We start from the raw sequence: 19,092 nt of genomic DNA, 5'->3' as shown, positions 1-19,092 counted from the left end.
TCTTCTTTACTTTTGTCTACTCATTCTATGTGTGGATAAGATTACAATAAAATGTTCTGAATAATTCAGTATTAGTATACAATCATAATTTTTCAATTTTTTACAAAATTAAGGGCCACAAAATCGAGTAATGCATGCAATGAATCAATATTTTTGAAGATGTTACCTTGTGTTATTCAAATAGCGCTAACTCTATCACACTCACAAAATAGTGGTAAAGACATCTTGCTTTCTCTCTTTACATTTCTTGAGGTCCCAGATAAAAATGTTGCTATAAAAAATATTTAAACATTATACATGGCAACAATACTATGGCCATTGATTATAGAGTATGGCGTAGTTTGCATCGATGTTACGTTGCCCTTGACTCCCTCCATTTAATTGCTGTTTTTAAAAAGTTCTTCGCGTAAAATCAAGAAAAATCGTTTTTACTTGATTTATCAAACTGTGAAAAGTGACTTCAAAAGTGATAAAAGTGTTTAGTGTGCAGGTGTTAGCTTAAATTTATGTAGCGTCACCTGACCGAGCTCATTGTCATTTCCCGCCATTGTGGCTAATGTAAAAACTAATTTCTACTTTACTGCGAATATTCAGTGTGGTTTAGATGTAGAACAACTTTAATTATTGTACTTAAGTTATGTCATTACACGGCAATGATGTTTGTTTGCTAGAAGTGGAAGATTACAACCTGTACGAGGAAGAAGCATCGGATCACGCTTTCAGCAGGTATGGATGCCCGGCGTGGTCGCCGACTTATCGGTTTATTCTGTTTATAAATGGCATTTTAACACTCATTTTAACATATAATCGTCAATATCATAGCAAATAATGTTGTTATTTTGAGAAAAGTGTGATTTCGCGGGCCATATGACGCCACTCCCGCCCGTGCCGGTCCATAGTCAGCTGTTGAGCCGCCATGTTTGGACAAATCAAATAGGCGTAGTAGGCGCCCCTACCTATCCGCCGTGATGATATCGTACTATCAAACACATGTATGATTTAGCGTAAATACAGTCATTCATATGTTTTTATGCACATTCTGTTCTGTTAGTTACCATATTTAGGCTATTATTCCTATGAAAGTACATTTACATGATACTGAATGTACAGAAACACATGGAGTACCTATATTATCACTGACTCTTGCAACAATCTCAACCATAGAATGGTGTGGCTTTCCGTATATATTTACCCAACCTTTCACAGGACATTTCCAGAATTTGGTAGTTTTAATATTGTAATCTGATTGGGGATTATTGTAAAAAAAAAACTGAATTGGATATCTTAATTGATGAAGTAATGGCAATAGGCTCGGTCCCCTATTACATGGGATATAAACATAGCTGGCGAGGAGTGGGTATATACTATACACCTATTCCTAAACCCCTTGGAGATACAAACAATGCTATGTTATGTTATTAGATACCTTTTTGTATTTTATTGTGATTATGTTATACAGGAAAGCAGAATATAATAATAATATTGTAATTATTATGATCATCATGTGCCCATCACATCGTGACATTACTATAATACCTATCCTAAAGTATAATATTTCAGTCTTGACCATCTCAAAAAAGAATGGCCAAAAGACACTTTAAAAAAATGGTATTATAGATACAATAACTTACACACAATATGTTATACAAATAAGAGAGATATATATTATCTTCATCTTCACTGTTACTGAATGCGTACATATTATGATGTATGGTCTAGTATGAAATGTATGACACATGGGAACATGTAGTAGGACTAAAAAAGTGGGAAGCACTATAGTTCTGCCTATTAAATGGGATTTAAATGTGAATAAAAGAAAATATCATTGGTTTGCTAGGTAAGCGTGATCTACCCTAGACCACACACACATTGTCACTTACCGTCAGGTGAGATTTGGCTGACCAAATCTATAGGCTCTCGTCTGAACGAGAGCCTATATGATGTAAATAAAAGAAAACCATAGTTACATTTGTTTTTTAAAACAACTGCAATGCTGTTTGTGACATTATTTTTGATCTCACAGAATAAAATATAAGATTTTAATTAAACACTAGATAAATTCTCTTCCCTCTGGTTAAACTTTTTTACATTGAAGTAAATTAATATTGCAGGAACGAAAAGCACTCAGGTTCTGGAAGTAAGACCATGGAGGCAGAGAAGAGGATTCGGCGCGAAATTGCTAACAGCAATGAGCGCAGACGAATGCAGAGCATCAATGCCGGCTTTCAGGCCCTGCGCACTCTTTTACCGCGACATGAAGGCGAGAAGTTAAGCAAGGTAAAAAAAATACAATTTCATTTCTGTAGTTTTTTTTTCCTCTCTAACTTATGATCAGTTTTCCGACCATAAGCAGTTTTTTTGCTAAGCAGTATTGGCCCTAGTGTGTGCCCAAGCAAACATAATTTAAATTTGTTATTATTATTTAATAATTGCTTGTATTTTTTCTCTTTCAGGCTGCTATATTACAACAAACAGCTGAATATATTTACTCCCTTGAGCAAGAGAAAACAAGACTCCTGTCACAGAACTGTCAATTGAAAAGATTGTTGAATCAGCATGAAGGAGGTGAAGTACCTTTGAAGAAAAGAAAAAATGACATATTGTCTCATGTACCATCAGTCATCCCACCTGATTCTACTGATGATACTATTACTAATTCAAGATCGCCTGAACCTGTTGCTGTTATCACTGTAACAAGTGTGTCCCAGAAGAAAGAGGCAGAGGGAGGAGAACTTCGCTCACAGTTAGATCGTGAGAGACGACTTCGACGTCTGTTGGAAGAACGTTTGCATGCTCTGGAAGGGCAAATTTATCCTGACACCAACCACTCGACTCGGTTTGAGCAAACAGATTCCACGGAGTGCAAGGTGGAGACCGAGACCATAGAAGAGCTCCCTGTGGAGGTCCCACCCGCACCCGCGCCGATCGCACCGCCTCCAGCTCGCGTCACGCACCCGGCGCCGCCCGCACCGTCTGCACCACTGCTTGAAGCTGCTATCAAAGCCGAGCCTCGCGTTGAAGTAGAGGTTTTACCAGATGCGGCCCATGAAACACCTTCACGCTTGTATCTCGCCAGTACGAGCCGCCAAAACTTGGAAACCATCGTAGAAGCAATTCGCCACCTGGAAGGCGATCATTTGTTCCGCGAGGAGGCTGGTGATGCTCCCCTGGCACTCACTAAGAAGGTAGAGCGCGCGCCGCCGTCGCGGCCCGGCGTCATCGTCGTGAAGCACTCGTGATCGCGTTGAGCGCCGTCGCCGCTCGGACTCGTCTCGTTAAATCGCTTTCGCTCTGCAAGCGCTCCTCATCCTCCTCGAATATAGTTTTAAAACCTTAGTTGTTTAATTGTCTTTTCCAAAGTGACAAATTGATAAGTCTGCATCTTTGTTTTTTATTGCATTAAAGTCAAATCAAAAGTAGTAGAGTGTAGCTGAGTGCATTGTAGCATGATGTCGATCGGCGCTGTGCTTAGTTTAGTCTCAAATGTAATTAATTTAAAGTTGGAATGTTGTGTTACTCTGGCTTTAGTACATGTTTGACTTGATGGATTGGGGACTGACTGACTTGGGTAAGATAAGATGAAGGAAGGTAATAAAGGGATAGTGTGCCGCGTGCCAATTATTACTTCATGACGTCTTTAGAAAAGTTTAGGATATAGGCGAGTGTGTGGAAGGTCTTTTATAATTAGGCTTTGTGATAATTTTTGTACTACTTTACCTAATAGAATTGGAGTGTAAGGTTTGATAATACCATTGGTGGAAGCAATAAATCAACATGAGATTGGTACTAAAGGGTTGTTGTAGGTAATGTTACAGCAATATTATGCATCAAGTGATTTAAATCATCTTCAAGCATTTTAGTCAAGTACATGTTAATAGAAGATTGGATTTAGGTAATTATGTATGTGGGCATGCGGCTACAAGACGTCTGACTTGCAAGCATTCATTTTGAAAGATTTTAATTACTTGTGTAGTTTAATGCTCCATATTATGATGATTATATATGATCACTGTCTTGTGATCAAACAATTACAAGCATATGCTTATTGACATAAATTGAAATACATGTTGTTATAGTTTGGCCTGTAGAACCAGTGTCATATTAGTATTCCCAGTGTTTTGCTTCTCTTGACATTAGTAAAATTTTGTTGATAACATAAGTTGTCAAATATTAAAATTACAGCAGACATTTTAAAGCATTCCATGTTGTTGAATTCTCCCTAAATATTATAAGCAGTTTTATCTGCGTATTAAATATTCATAACTAGTTACTTGGGTCATCAGTTATATGTATTGTATTCAATTTAAATAGTGTAATTATGTACTGTTTAGTCTAAAGCATCCTTTACTTAAGTCTGGTGGGTGTAGTCAAGTAAGGATGCTGATAGATAACTATCATGTATCAAAATCAGATGTTTTGAATATTGACACAATTCATATTAATGTAATTGCAATGTAGGAAAATCTACAGTTACGTATTTGATGATTTAATCATCAATCTTTCAGATGTGTAAAATTTGGCAGTGAATATTGGTTCACTATTTTACTTTTAAGAGTTTTTAGGTAAATGGGCTCTATGCCAGCCCATGGCTTAGGTAATGTAATCCTAAACAGTGATTTAATTATTGTTTGCTTTAATGTGCTGACATTTTCGTTAAAATTTAACTTGCAGTGCTTTTTGTTAATATTTCTCTTGTAAGTTTTGAATGTATTTTGTTTAAGTTAGGCTCAGCAACAGAGTGACATATAGTTCTTGCAGAAACAGTGCCGTGATCCGTTTTGTCGGATCACTTGAATTTTTTAAGACTGATCATTTATTCATTGTTAAGTTATGCTAGTTCGAGCCACCATATTGGTAGTACATAACAAGTGTGCGTGTGTGTTTATTGTACCTATTTGTGTATGTATGTATTTGATAATACGAATAATTGTATTGTATTAGGTGTTGCTGCCTCATAGTATTACAGAGATTCTTTAGATAAATATTAGCAATAAGTTGTGGATCTTACTTTTAACTTGGTTATACATTACATCAATTCTCCTTAATTTATAAGAAGTATTCATTAATGGACCTCTGAATCTCTCTAAATCTTTGAGGCATTAATTTAATACTATTTGTATGTTGTGAGTGTTACACAGACATTGTATTATTTATTTTGCATTTGTCTCTGATATTGACTAGGGTATAGAATATATTTTAAAACAATACCTATCTAGGACTTCAAATCTAAAAAGTCTTCTAATTGCCACGTTTGTTGCAAATTACATTGTAAGCAACTCCAATTGTAGTTTGTGACGGATAGATAGCATTTTACTGCCTAGTCTTGTAAAGACTTCAGCTACCTAAGTCCTGAGAGTTTTTGATTAGAAGTCCTGGCCGATGGATTCCCTGAATGGCTTACTCCGCACTCTGTTCCTGAGTCCATAGTTTTAAGGAGTTGTCTGCCTACCGCCTTTTACATTATGTCAGTTTAGAATAATTAACAATGTAATATAACGGACTTGGTTATACTATTAGTGTAGTCGATAGTAATAAGAGATTTTAAGTCAAAGAAAGCAAGTTAAATTGTTTAAAATGTGTTATTATTTATGTCTTAAAGTATTAAAATGGTTATTTCTTATTAATTAGTTTGTAAATGGTAATCATCTGTATGTAATCGAGCTCTTTCCTTTGTCGTATATTGTATAGCTAAAACCAATAAAACATCTACATTAATTTATTTTTGCGGATTGAAAATGATACTTTATCGTATGCAAGTGAAGACTGATTGTGTTAAGAAAACGGCATCAGGAGAGCGTGTTTATTAAAAGTGCACAAAATATACATATTCATTGTGAGACCCATCAATATCTCTAGTCTAGGTAGGAGCTCGGCTGTAATGCTGAAATAATTCTCAGTGTTTTCATACTATAATGATATACTAATAGAATAATAGCCACCAAGTTCATGCTTGTAACAATTTGAGCTTACTTTCGAATGAAAATTGAGAATTATTTTGGTGAACTCTGTAGTTAGATATAAGATTCCCCCGTAACATAAGCCAGCACAGTGTTGATCATTCTGGTAAATAGCTTGGTCAGGTTAGTTCGTGCCATGTTTTATTGGTTTTAAGCACCTCATTGTGAATATTTCCATTTTCTACACTCTATCGCGTGAAATGTTGTCTATCATGTGTTAAATTCTGACTATTCCTAAGTAAATTGTACATTCAGCTTTCAAACCGAATAAGTCAGTTATGAAAATGTTCAATTTATATTGCATTTAAAGTTAAGTTTTGGTTCAAATAAGTGTCTTTATTGAGCCTTAAATTCAGTTATGGATTTATTGACAGGGGAGAGACGACTATTTTTGTTGTAAACCACCCCTTGGATGGCAAACCTTACAACAGTATTCAATACTCAAACTTCTATGTGAATATTGTTGTGACATGAAATAACCAGTATGTTCTGTAGCAATATCCACCATAAATAAATGTGCTTGCAGTACTGCTGGCAAGTCTGGGGACAATATAATTTTTAAATACTTGTCTATTCTCTGTCAATTAAAAAGCTCATATGTTCCTATACATATTGCTATTGTATAATAATTTACAATTCATTCATAAACTAAGATTATGATAAAGTGTAGAAAATAATGCATGGATGTTTCCTTTTGATATGAAATTGATAAAAAATATTTCCTCTGATTTTAATTGTACCACATTTGACCTATATTTACGAATATTTATAAAATATTGATACTTCAGTGTTTTATTTACTTACACAAGTAGTCCTAAAACGAAAACCTTTTATTATATTAAACAAAACATAACAAAAGAAGAAAAGTAATCCGCAACCTGTGAAAAAACGTTTAATATACAGGATGTTAGTGACATCGTAACGAAAACTTTGAGGGTGATTCAGACCATGATTCCGAGGGAATTTTCCGTTACAAAAGAACTATGGAACTGAATTATTTAAAGAAAAAACATGAACACGAATTTTCCGATATATTGTACCTAGATTGTGAAGGTAAACGAAAATATATCTTGATTCTATTCATGTATACAGTTTCGTCATCAATCACATTGGTGTATTCATAAAGACCTGCTACAAGAGATTGTGTGAGAGTGGGATTACCCCGTCTAGAAGAGAAACCCAAACAAAATGATGTTGGAAATGGATACTCTCCAACCAAACTATTACTCTAAACTGATTGCTAGTAAGCTAATTCCGTTATTAATCTTTCAAACCGCTTGGACTGCTGGTAAAAATTTCCTCAAACAATTAACAAACATGGATTAACACCACTGTTGTCAGCGATTGCGTTGCGTTTGAAATTTTTCTTTACGTCACGATTCATCCATTAATTAAATCTTTAAAAGAATAATATTTGCTTTGGAGACGTTTTCTTCGCATCTACCTCTGCTAAGGAACATACCCTTCTACACACAGGTGGTACAGATAGCATGGCTGGAACTTTTGTACCGAGAATCTCCCACCAGTATAGAGCACCCGCCACACGGACCGCCCAACAGGTACCTACCTATTGCCTCTGTATGAAGACATGTCTCTCTCACGTTTTGCAACAAGAGTCGATCCTGCACAACTTTCTTCTGCGAAACCAAAAGCACCCGCCATCAGCGTGTCTTGTAACAACCAAGTAACAACAGATAGGTCGATTTGGTGTACCTACTTCTGCTATAGTACCTTTACCAGCTGCTACGTACGTGTGCTGATCTGTCTTCAGTGAGCTTTTCTTAGCATTCCTAGATCAATGGCAGCCACATAAAACCGCAGGCTTCAAATCGTAGTTATACATAGGAACTTATTTGTGTGACATAAATACATTAACGCTTGCAATCCCTTATGGCGTGACCAGAGCCACAAGTCATCGAAAGTCAACGTAAACCATCAAGTTAGAGGGACGTACCTATTTTCATCGTTTCCAAGTAGTCTTACTTCAGTCAGTCAGTAGCAAGGTGGGTCTGCCGGACTGGGATTCGAAACTACGACTTTCAAAATGTAAGCACAACGGTTACAACTAGGGACCTACACATTTTCATAGGTACCTACTGTTGATTAGATCGGGTAAATCCAAGAACCCACTAATTCGATTTGTCAATTCGTCTTAAAACTTAGTTTTTTTGCTCCGTCAGCATTATTATTACAATACAAGTAACGTGGTAGGTTACCTAATGTATTCCACAAGTTCAGTGATTCATTTTGTTGTCATTCCCCGAGACCGAGCAAGGTTAGTAAGCAGTTAACATTACATACGAACGGTTAGCACTTCTACTTTAGTAGCCTATTGAGCGGCTAAAAGAGTGGTTGTGTTCGTTTGTGTGTGGTAAAATATTTATCGATCGATTCAGTCTGTCGTCCCACGGTTTCAGTCAAGAAAATCTACTATTTTGGAGACTTACATTTTTAAATGTACTTATCTACCTATATGTACAATTCATTTACTTAATTTCTAGGTAAGTCTAAAAGGATTTAACGTCGAAAAACATTACATTCTAGGGTACCTATATCCCGTATACAAATAAGGTTTACGTATTTTGATAAGTTTATGACCGAAGTATAATCCATCCGAAGTATTATCACAGAGAATACAGAATCAACCGCCACAAACCGTGTACCTATGTAATACAAATATAAGAAAACAACATAAGGTTATCAAATAATAAAATGGGTTATCTACTTAGGTATTTACGTATACTTTAGTTGGGGTTAATATGTATAATTTGGAGAAATTACATGGTCCGAATACCTTAGCGCAAAGACCTCTGTGGGATTTCTACTGGGTGAGTGAATAGGTACACAGGAGACACTAGGCCGCGTACGCCTCCTCCTTCCGTCTCGCACCCATAAACTCCTCATTTGTGGTGGGAAAAATAAGTATGTTAATACATGTTTCTCATCTAGCTATGCATGTAGATATCATTAGTTGTATCTATAATTTGAACCTCGTCCAGTAGGTAAAACGTGCCATTTAGGGTTCCAAACCTCAAAAGGAAAAACGGAACTGTTAAGACACTTTTTTCGGGAACGCGTGGAGGTATCAAGTAACAGGTTACCGGGTGAGAGCCTTCAGCGCTCCCCATTTGTCCGGCCAAGTAGGTAATGCCATCCGCGGCAAATTTACAATAAGTCACGTCAAAAAAAAAGGTTCATAGGTACTTATGTTTGCGGTCCGTTGACGCTAAAAATTCAAGTTTATAGATCAACCCATTTCAAAGATACGGCTATTTTTAGCTATATTGTCATACATTTCGTAGGGGAATCAAAACCTATGGGGACTTGCCATAGACCTAGAATCATGAAATTTAGAAAACAAAGAACTAAAGTATTGCACAAGTACCTAAAGGAAAAATCCGATAATCTTTTTTGTTCTTCCATCACGAAAATAATTTGCATTTTTGTTGCGATTAGAAACTCATTTGCAGTTGGTAGGTAAACTAACGATATATAAGAGACAAAAGTTTTTGAGGCCTCGGAACCCTCGTTGCGCGAGGCGGACTCGCATTTGACCGACCAATTTTTTACATTCAACACTCTGTAATATTGAATTAGAGTCGGTAGTTAAAGCTCGCAGAGTAACGTAATGTCCGCTTAAAAAATACAACTGAATTGAGAAGAATCTCCTGATTTATTTTTGAGGTCGTTTAAATACCTGGTGCTAATTTAAGTAGGTACCTACTCAAGTAAGGAACTTTATTAGGATTTAAGTAATTAACGCCCGTAATCCCGATTGGGGTAGGCAAAGAAAGCTATAAGGCGTCAGAAATTACTGGTGGATTCGCAGTGTTAGGACTGATAACATAGTAGGTATTAATCTATGCCATAATAATCTCTGCTAACAAGTAATTGGATAGAATACCTATTAATGCAAACCATTATTGAGCTGTGGTAGCCCAGTTGGTAGAACGCTTGCCTCTCACTTTTCCAGCACAGGCCTACACCAATGATTTTCAAATTCATGCTTGGATCATAAAAGATTATCACGTGCTCAGCGGTGAATGAAAACATCTTGAGGAAACCCACATTCCTGAGACCTAACCTGTATTGGGCTGGTTTTCCCTTCGCGGGTTTGAAGGACAAGCACTCGCTTCTGTAAAAAACCGGGCCTATCAAATCGTTAGGTAAGCGGACCCTGTGCAAAACGAGATAATGCTAGGGGGATGATGACCTACAATGCAAACAGTCACCTAAATAAAATGATTACTGCATATAAGTACTGAGTTCATTGCCTATGTACATAAAAATAAGCAAAACTCAAACTATATAAAACAGGTAATTATGTTTTAAACGCGCTCGGTTTACGATTGTTCAAGTAAAGCAACTTTCGCAGAGGCCGGTCATAGGATGGGTGACCACAAAAAAAAAAGTTTTCATCTCGAGCTCCTCCGTGCTTCGGAAGGCACGTTAAGCCGTTGCTGCATTAGCAGTCGTTAATAACCACCAATCCGTACTCCCTATCCATCCATAGGGAAGGCCCGTGCCCCAGCAGTGGGGACGTTAATGGGCTGATGATGATGACGATGAATTATGTTTTATGTAGACAGTTATATGTTTACCCTATTACATTGTTACTTATATGTACCTTACGTATATGTACCTGTATTGCACCGTCCGATACTCCAATTTTGAGCAAGTTCTTTCATCTTAAGGTTGCCTAGAAGAAGTAGCTATTTAGCAATAAGGCCGTCGATTGAGCTTTTCTTGACATTTTGTTTTTAATGTTGTGTTCATACGTATGTGAAATATTTCGTTTTTGTATTGTATTGTACCTATCTACTAGGTACCTATTAATAAAATAGGTCTCTCAGTGTACTGGTGTGAACCCAACGCGTAAAATCCGTATACGTAATCTGTACCAACAAGTGACGAATTCGACGAATATTTAACATAACCAATTAAAACTTTTGCTTCTCTACTTAGTTACTGGATGACGGAATACCTACCTACTTACTATTCCAACTACACGCACACCACTACGTTCTACTACACCACTAGGTAGGAGTTATTTACCAATTGCACAGATAAAAAAGTAATAGAACAACATAAGCTCACGACTACAACCCAATTGGGGTAGTCAGAGATACAACCATCGCAAGATGAACTAAGTACCCACACCTCACCGAGCTTTCTGTCAGACCAACAACGTGATAGGTGGTGAGTGAGCCGTGTCGCCGCCTATAATGGTCGAGCCCAATGTGAATAGAAAAGAATAAATGTTTTTTTTTTCATACACAAATTTGGTTACAATAAAAACCATAAAACCAATTGCTGGCACTGAGCCGTGCCGACTACACGCACGCATTCGCTTTGTGTCTGTCATATTCGAGTATAAAATAGGTATGTACATCACAATTTGGACAATTCTGAATGGGGTAGTAAGATATCTATACACACGGTACGGTGCGGCTCGCCAGTTCTGTTTCTTGAACTTGGCTTATTTGACACGCTACCGCGTGTCTAGATATAACCTACCTATAAGTTTCATAGTAAATTTTTCCTTGTTTTAGTGTAATAAAGTACGTAGGTATATTTGTGTTAAGTAAGTATATGCGTACGCTACGTGTTACCTATTAGGAAAATTAAGCGCGTGTTTCTGGCTTATATCCTCAAAATAGGTATTTTATTTTTCCGCTACCTACTGCCTCGCGTAACTTTACAATGATAAATGCTCCCTGTTAAGTTACACTTCGTTGCTTTTATGAGAGAGGAGCTAGGTATTTTATGGTAACAATATTAAAATATGATTACACCACACGTATTGCGTTACATACCCACCTACACAGTTTTCATAACTTGGCATTGAAATTTACTTTCAGAAGATGGCTATCAAAATTGCATCGATTATATTCGTGACAGTATTGTACATTACAAGTTCAGTACAAAATGAAACTACTGAAGTGCCAAGGTAAGCTCAGAACTTGTTAACCATCCGTGCTTTCGTTTCGTAGGCCAACATTTCTCATTGTTACAACAAAAGCTTCAGAATTGCTTATCAATTACATATTCAAAACATTTTTCATATAACAACGACCGTGACCTATAGGCGGCAATGATACGTTGACCCCGTTTCATAAATAACAACAAATTGTATTTTTAGCGCGATGGCGGCCACACAGGAACGGGATGTTTTATCGCGTTCTATCAACGAGTTTGGATACCAACTTATGATGAAAATGATGAAACAGAATGTAAACAACAATGTTGTGATGTCGCCTACAGGAGTTGCTGGTAAGATTTCTTACATGCACATCGACAACTTAAAAAAACTATATACTTATCTAAGTAACCTACCTGCCTTAAACGGTGCAAAATAAATTGAAGTTCAGTTCATGCAGATATAAACAGTAAAATGTAGTTTCTCCACTTCTTTAGTAAATTATAAACGCATTTTTCTTTTCTTTGCGTTACAATGGAAAACCGTTATGGCAAACCCCCTGACATAAACTATCTCTTGCAAAATAGGTACGATGGTTTCTGAGCCGTTAACATGGTACTTATTTTAATTACTCATTCTTTTGTACAGGTTTACTGGCGATGACACTTCTGGGTACCGCCGGAACATCGTACGATGAACTAGCGAAGGCACTCGGGTTTTCCCAAGGTAAGCTTCGACGCGACAACAATACAAATATGGACAATGGTTTTTAAACAACCACACGCTCTACTTGCTTGTATACTGTTATGTACACATAAATAAACTCAACTATGAATATTTTCGAGTTACCTATTTACCTACTAAGTACGTATTGGATGTTGCGGTTTTTGTACCTACAAAAAACCGCAAAGATGTAGTATTGTTTTTTCACAAAAAGTACGAGGAAAAAAGAAAACAAAAGGAGTTAGGAACATGTTGATCTTTAAATAAAAAAACAATAACGTACTTGTGAGTAATAGCGGGAAGTTATCTACTTACGGTTTACATTTTCTTATGGCTAAGGCCAATTTTCCTTTCTTTAGAACGTAATAATTGTCTTTAAAATGTAATAATAAGCTAAAATATCAACCTACAATTTCAGATATACTGTCAAATCGCAAGAATCACGAGATATTTGGTAATTTATTGAAAGAGCTCAACAGCGATGATGAGAACCTTCCTAATAGCGAAGCTACTCATACTGTTAGCAATGAAGTTACCCCGAGCGTTAGTTCAACTGAAGTTCCTACTAACGATAGCATCCCTTCTAACATCGAGTTTCCATCTCGCACGTTGTATGCCGACGCCATCGTGGTTGATGATAATACACGCATTCGCAAAATCTACCGCGATTACCTTGAACGAGTATACGACGGTGATGCTCTGACTACTCAATTTGCTGACACAGTCAAATCTCAACAGTTGATTAACGAGTAAGTTGGTTTCTAGTTTACTTAGTCACTTTTTAGTCAATTATTTTTTACTGAATAGAATCAGGCGTTAATTTGCGGAAACCTATTATTATTATCTAAAAACGCGTGTCGATAAATTACTTTTTAACCGACTTCAAAAAGGGAGGTTATCAATTTGACCTCCGTATGTAATATTGTTGGGATTGCATAATATTTGTAAGTATATGTTAGTCTATATGTGGGCTTCTAAACACATGTGCCAAAATCACATTAGGTATGTAAGTAGGTAGCATATTTTTGTCCAGGCATTTCTCGGAAACTACAAATCGTATTGCAATATGTTTTTTTATTTAATTAAGTACCTACGTATCATTCAACTTAGGTAAAAGTGCAAGTTTCAGCAAAATCGGTTTAGAAGTTTTAAAGTTACGGTCAAAAACATTGTGGAATACCAACAATTAACTCGTTGATGTCTTTTGTATGAAGGGAGTTTTTAGTGTTAGTAAGCCTTACTGTAAACCTTAAACCTTAGTATTTATAGGCACAGGCAACATGAAGCAGAGGTCATTTAAAAGTATAAAATATCATGAATTCAGTTAATTATAAATGGTTCGAATGCGTTAATCAAAAAAAGTTGAAAACTGTCAAGGGTGTGTCGGAAAGATATTCGAACATCATGTCCACGGTCCATCCACCCTGTAATCATGGTAGGGTATTAGCAGGGTTACAGGCCTCCCCTCAATCAACCGGTGGTACGAAGCACGCGGGTTGGTGAAAGTGCGGTTACATTTATTCTGCAATAACCTAGCGAAACAAAGGACAGTCTCACAAAGTGATTTCGACAATGTCGCCATCCGTACAGCTCATGAGCCCAGCGCTCTAACCACTGATCACGGCGGCTGTATTCAACAAAATACATTTTTTTATGCTTTTTAATTATTTGAAAATTATTTTGATGGCTTTATACTTGTGCATTGTCAGCACGTGCAGTGACTATCCGTTGTTCCGCGGAAATAGCTAAACATACCTACAACCGTACACCGCCTCTGTTACGTAACATAACCGTATACCATGCTATACTTATCGACAACCTTAAGCCTATCAATAATTATGTATTTTGTCTTACCTTTCATCGTAGCTGGGTGAAAACCCACACCCAAGGAAAAATTGAAGACTTTCTGAAGGAGCCATTACCAGTGGCAACCAAGGTGGTGCTCCTGAGCGCTCTGTATTTCAGCGGACAATGGGCGTTTCCATTTATTCCAGAACTTACAAGAAAGTAAGTTGTTTTTTTTGTATGACACTGTCCGCAAATCAATTGCACTTTTTCTCTCTCCGCCAAACGTGCGAAATTATTCCTATTCGTAAATAATTGTACCAACCCAGTGGTTTTGATTGATGTTACAAAAGAAAAAAAATACTTATAAGTAAGTATCATTACGATCAATAATTATTAACTTGTTTAATTACAGTTTTGCATTAGCTTGTTTGACAAATTGAATCTAAAGCCCAAAGTTCAGTAAATATCAAGTATGTTAATGCGACAGGGTTCTAAAGAGATACAAAATATAACTGATCCTGAACATCGACATTAAAAAGCAAAATAAACATGGTGCGTCGCTTACAACTACGAATAAATATTATTATTTATTCGTAGGCTTACAAACATTATTTTCTGATACTATGCATCAACGCAAACACTTTTGTGACTATTTTAACCGTATGTATACTGTTCTTTGGTTTATAAAATAATGTTATAGCCTTCTGCGGGGTCTGCATGACAACCGCGCCGCGCGCGAATTATATTGAGCGCTTCAACCAATCTAAATATATAAAAGGAGAAATTGACTGACTGACATATCAACGCACAGCCTAAACGGCTAAACGTAGGCACTTGAAATTTGGAAGGGACGTAGCTTATGTACCGTAGAGGTGCACTAAGAAAGGAATTCCCGAAATTCCAACGGGAACGGGAATTAGCGGGAAAATCCTTTTGTATGAAAAATCTATCCATCTTTGGACTTCGTATCAACAGTGGCTGCAAGTTGTCTTTGATTACTTGTGGCTCTGCCCACCCCATTAGGGATTACGGGCGTGAGTTTATGTATGTATGTATGTGTATGAAAAATCTAAACCACTCAAGTTAAGACGTTTGAAATTTGGTATGCAGGTACCTTAGTAAACTTAAAGCTTAGTTGGAACAGGATATTGCAAAATTCCCACGGGAACGGGAGTTAGCGGGAAAAAACATTTGTATGAAAAAATCTAAACCGCTTAAGATACGAGTAGATGTTTTCAATCTAGCATGCATGCATAGCTTAGTAAATATAAGGCTGTATTTTGAAAAATGGGAGTTAGCGGGAAAAAAATCTAAACTGCATAAGTTAGATGCTTGAAATTTGACATGCACTCCCACACACACAAAGATCTCTATTTTATAACACGCCACGCGGACGAAGTCGCGGGCAAAAGCTAGTAAACGATACGAATGCTATCAAAGTAGATGGACGTCAAACGGCTACTGGTCGAAGGTCTCAATAAATTCGAGCCGCGCGCGGCGCGGTTACCGTGCAGAGCCTACTACACGTCTTATTTTGTTATAGAATGGAGTTCCATACTCCCAATGGAGGCAATGTAACGGCCGACCTCATGTTAAATCAGGGGCAATTCAACTACACATTCAGTAAACAGCATCGTAAGTAATTTAATAACTTCCGGGACATGTTATTTATATTGCTACTTGAACCAGTAATGCACTATTATTTTATTTATTTTCAGAGGCACAAATGTTAGCATTCCCATACCACGATAGGTCTACGACTATGTACGTTTTAAAACCCCTCCTCCGTACTAGAGTGTCTTTAACTGAAATTTTGGACTCATTGGACTATTCGAAAATAGAAGCCATAATGGACAGTATGACTGAACAAAGATGCATCATTAGATTCCCTAAGATGGAACTGAAAACGAGAGCAAATTTAAAGGATGCTCTAAAAGAACTCGGTGTCAAGTCCGTTTTTTCACCTAGTGAAGCTAACTTTGCCCTTATGGTAGATAATAATACGGTTATTGAGAAGAAAAAAGAAGTAGAGTTAGTTTCGAGGATATACACAGGAGACGAGGAGTTGGATGTCATAAAGGAAGCGATTAACAAACTGCCGAACCCGGGTGTACATGTCGACACTGTGCTCCACGAAGTAAAGATGACCGTTAATGGTATGTATGGTCCAGATTATTTCAGCAGTTCGTACACACAACATACGAACGTAACAAACGCCACTTACGTAACACACCGGCTTGCTTCTCAATCGGGGAGTGCCGGTTCGAAGCCCGGTACCAGATTTGCACCAATGAGTTAGTAATTTCACTAACACAGTTGGTGCGATTATTAGCGTTACGGCTCACCACCTATCATGTTGGTCAAACAAAAAGGTCGGTGTGGTGTGGATATTTAGTTCATCTTGCGAGCTCGCTCCATCTTAGGCTTCGTCAATGCTTTCGGGCAAGTTTGAGGCCAAGAGCAAACCCATCAAAAGTAAAAAAAAACACTACCCCAATTGGGATATACTCGTGATCTTATGTTTATGTACACAACATTAAGCATGAATTTCCCACTTTTACTTTTTTGTTTTGGCTACATAATGCGAACATAGTGTCCACATAAGATTGCTTATTCAGGTATGCTTTATCTTTGGATGAGTAGAGGCCACTATCAAATACCCAGGCCCGTATTAATAGATGGATCTAAACCGAGAACTTAAGTTCATCTAAGCAGTAATACAGACCCTAGTGTCATTCTCTATGTATATTTTTTCTTTTCAGAATATGGTACAATGGCAGTAGCAGTGACTAGCGGAACATTAGCGCGTACAGCTCAGATGTTCTATGCGGACTCTCCATTCTATATGTTTATACGAAATGAGAAGACTAAACTGGTGACATTTAGTGCAATTATATTCGATCCAACGCAATGATTGCCTAAGGCTTTATCGCCAAACTAAAAGATGTGCTGTATGGATGTGCATTTATAGGATATTTTAGGGAGAATGTTGAACATTCCTGTTGTGTATGTAATACTTATAGAAAATCTTACAGTCACAGTGAGCTGGTTTCAGTTGTTAAAAATTAATCTAAAATAGGCTCAAATTATATATTCTGCAAGTTCAAAGTAATGCAAGCTAAGCTTTGTGTTCAATACAAATAGTATGATCTAACTGTGATGTCTGGGATATACTTATAAGCACAGAATTTATGTAGTTCTACATAATATATAAGTTATAATATATGATCATATTCAATATAGTTATATATTTTATACTTAACAATAACTTAGGCATTGTCATTATTTACAATTTTATTTGAAAATAAAATATGAAAGTACTTGTTTAAAGTTAATCGTTTTTTTTAATAATAAAAGACTACTAATTAAGGGATTTAAAATACATATAAATGGAATGTATATAATCCATTAGTTGATTACATATCTGCAAGACATCAAAGTATGCAATACATCAGCAAAAATTTGATTTTAAATAAATATTTACGTTAAATAAGCCTACAATACTTCAATTACTTATTTACCTATCTTGCATAGTCTAAAGTTATCTGTTAGACTTAATTTTTTCTATTTTGTCTATGAGAGTTTGTTTCCATTGTTCTTCAGATATACTCTGCGCCCATTCAGGTATTGATGTTCGTGGAAGAGCAAAGTTAGCCATTGCAGACATCACCTGGAAATATTTTTTGCATTAATACTTCACCTTAAATCTTTCTCATCTATACCTATATTTGCAGAAACTTATCTTCTTCATATTTCTGATAACATGCAGCCACTTTCATGTAGGTCCTATCTAGCCACACACAATTTTTATTTCTTAGATTAAAATAATAATACGGTGATTTCGGTACCTAGTGCCTATCAACATAGGCACTAGGTACTGAAATCAATTTAAAAAATAAGTACCTAGTTAGTTGTAACTAGGTACTTATTTCATCATTAGGAACTTAATAGTACCTACACAGTTATTAAAAATAAAACACTGATTTCAGTTAAAGGTCTTAGAAAGGCACTGAAAATGATCAAGCATGAAATATGGAATAAAAAGTCAACATACAAAACTAATCTTACCTCTTGTGCTCTCTCATTGTCCATTTGTATAGGGTCTATAGGTCGAGGAGAGTTCCATACTTCTCTTGTTAATGCAGTCTCAATTGGTTCTATTGTTGGTACATCACTAGGGGGCACTTGCAGACCAACGTTCTAAAACGAGAATAATATAAATAATAAAATAAGAAAAACTTAATGGTAAATTTTGCTTTCAAAAAAGTGGCCGTATAATGGAACAGGTAAGTAATTTATCTAAAAAATTACCTCGTCTTCATCATCACTTTCATGATCCGAATGTACCGCATCAGGCCCTTGTGGTAAAGGCTCGTAGCCAAAGTGCTCAGTTTGCTCCTCATCGCTTTCGTCAGCCTGGGGTCCATTCATTAGTAGATCTTGCCGTGTTGGAGGGGTTAATTCCTGTGGAGAATGATCTGGTGGATCTGGACCGTGGCACACCATGGCTAAATTGAATATTTTATTTGTATAATTAAATTACTTTTTTATATAAAGTAAAAAAAAATCGTCACACCACGAGAAAACAAAGCAAAATCATCATCTTTTTGACAATATGTTTCTGTCTGAATGCTTGCTGTGACAAAGACCATTAACTCATACCGCCACATTTATTTTCATCAGTCTTGGCTGGAATGATGAAGT

General features: G+C 36.6%; 3 protein-coding genes across 6 annotated transcripts; 2 read left to right on the top strand and 1 right to left on the bottom strand.

The window, feature by feature from the left end:
- The first annotated feature begins 340 nt into the window (after nucleotides 1-340).
- LOC126368545 (transcription factor AP-4) lies at nucleotides 341-6,739 on the top strand. Its single transcript, XM_050012555.1, has 3 exons — nucleotides 341-726; nucleotides 2,112-2,277; nucleotides 2,454-6,739. The coding sequence occupies exons 1-3, from the start codon at nucleotides 638-640 to the stop codon at nucleotides 3,237-3,239; spliced, it is 1,041 nt and encodes a 346-aa protein (XP_049868512.1). The 5' UTR covers nucleotides 341-637; the 3' UTR covers nucleotides 3,240-6,739.
- Nucleotides 6,740-8,267: 1,528 nt separating this feature from the next.
- LOC126368546 (plasminogen activator inhibitor 1-like) lies at nucleotides 8,268-17,718 on the top strand. Of its 4 annotated transcripts, XM_050012559.1 has the most exons (10): nucleotides 8,268-8,458; nucleotides 10,923-10,997; nucleotides 11,819-11,907; nucleotides 12,100-12,230; nucleotides 12,526-12,603; nucleotides 13,019-13,349; nucleotides 14,467-14,607; nucleotides 15,932-16,023; nucleotides 16,107-16,544; nucleotides 17,151-17,718. In XM_050012559.1, the coding sequence occupies exons 3-10, from the start codon at nucleotides 11,822-11,824 to the stop codon at nucleotides 17,300-17,302; spliced, it is 1,449 nt and encodes a 482-aa protein (XP_049868516.1). In that variant the 5' UTR covers nucleotides 8,268-8,458; nucleotides 10,923-10,997; nucleotides 11,819-11,821; the 3' UTR covers nucleotides 17,303-17,718. The 4 variants fall into 4 exon arrangements, with proteins under 4 accessions (XP_049868516.1, XP_049868517.1, XP_049868515.1 ...); XM_050012560.1 differs by lacking the exon at nucleotides 10,923-10,997 and having other exon boundaries at nucleotides 11,822-11,907; XM_050012558.1 differs by lacking the exon at nucleotides 10,923-10,997.
- LOC126368547 (male-enhanced antigen 1) lies at nucleotides 17,460-19,011 on the bottom strand. The gene is made up of 3 exons (XM_050012561.1): nucleotides 18,700-19,011; nucleotides 18,457-18,588; nucleotides 17,460-18,058 (listed from the first exon to the last, which is right to left on the bottom strand). The coding sequence occupies exons 1-3, from the start codon at nucleotides 18,892-18,894 to the stop codon at nucleotides 17,930-17,932; spliced, it is 456 nt and encodes a 151-aa protein (XP_049868518.1). The 5' UTR covers nucleotides 18,895-19,011; the 3' UTR covers nucleotides 17,460-17,929.
- Nucleotides 19,012-19,092: the final 81 nt, after the last annotated feature.

This window comes from Pectinophora gossypiella, chromosome 7 (assembly GCF_024362695.1).
Source record: "Pectinophora gossypiella chromosome 7, ilPecGoss1.1, whole genome shotgun sequence".
NCBI classification, from domain to species: domain Eukaryota; kingdom Metazoa; phylum Arthropoda; class Insecta; order Lepidoptera; family Gelechiidae; genus Pectinophora; species Pectinophora gossypiella.
The sequence above is the reverse complement of the archived record's forward strand: the minus strand, read 5'-3'. Positions and strand labels throughout refer to the sequence as shown.

What these genes read in the sequence shown, in the direction of transcription:
- LOC126368546 (XM_050012556.1), top strand. Translation starts at nt 8,717, where the DNA reads ATGTATAATTTGGAGAAATTACATGGTCCGAATACCTTAGCGCAAAGA. An exon ending in GAAACTACTGAAGTGCCAAG is followed by an intron (nt 11,908 to 12,099) that starts GTAAGCTCAGAA and finishes TTGTATTTTTAG; the next exon opens with CGCGATGGCGGCCACACAGG. An exon ending in GGCACTCGGGTTTTCCCAAG is followed by an intron (nt 12,604 to 13,018) that starts GTAAGCTTCGAC and finishes CTACAATTTCAG; the next exon opens with ATATACTGTCAAATCGCAAG.
- LOC126368545 (XM_050012555.1), top strand. Translation starts at nt 638, where the DNA reads ATGTCATTACACGGCAATGATGTTTGTTTGCTAGAAGTGGAAGATTAC. An exon ending in TCGGATCACGCTTTCAGCAG is followed by an intron (nt 727 to 2,111) that starts GTATGGATGCCC and finishes TTAATATTGCAG; the next exon opens with GAACGAAAAGCACTCAGGTT. An exon ending in AAGGCGAGAAGTTAAGCAAG is followed by an intron (nt 2,278 to 2,453) that starts GTAAAAAAAATA and finishes TTTCTCTTTCAG; the next exon opens with GCTGCTATATTACAACAAAC.
- LOC126368547 (XM_050012561.1), bottom strand. Translation starts at nt 18,894, where the DNA reads ATGGTGTGCCACGGTCCAGATCCACCAGATCATTCTCCACAGGAATTA. An exon ending in AAAGTGATGATGAAGACGAG is followed by an intron (nt 18,589 to 18,699) that starts GTAATTTTTTAG and finishes TTCTCGTTTTAG; the next exon opens with AACGTTGGTCTGCAAGTGCC. An exon ending in ACAATGAGAGAGCACAAGAG is followed by an intron (nt 18,059 to 18,456) that starts GTAAGATTAGTT and finishes AAATATTTCCAG; the next exon opens with GTGATGTCTGCAATGGCTAA.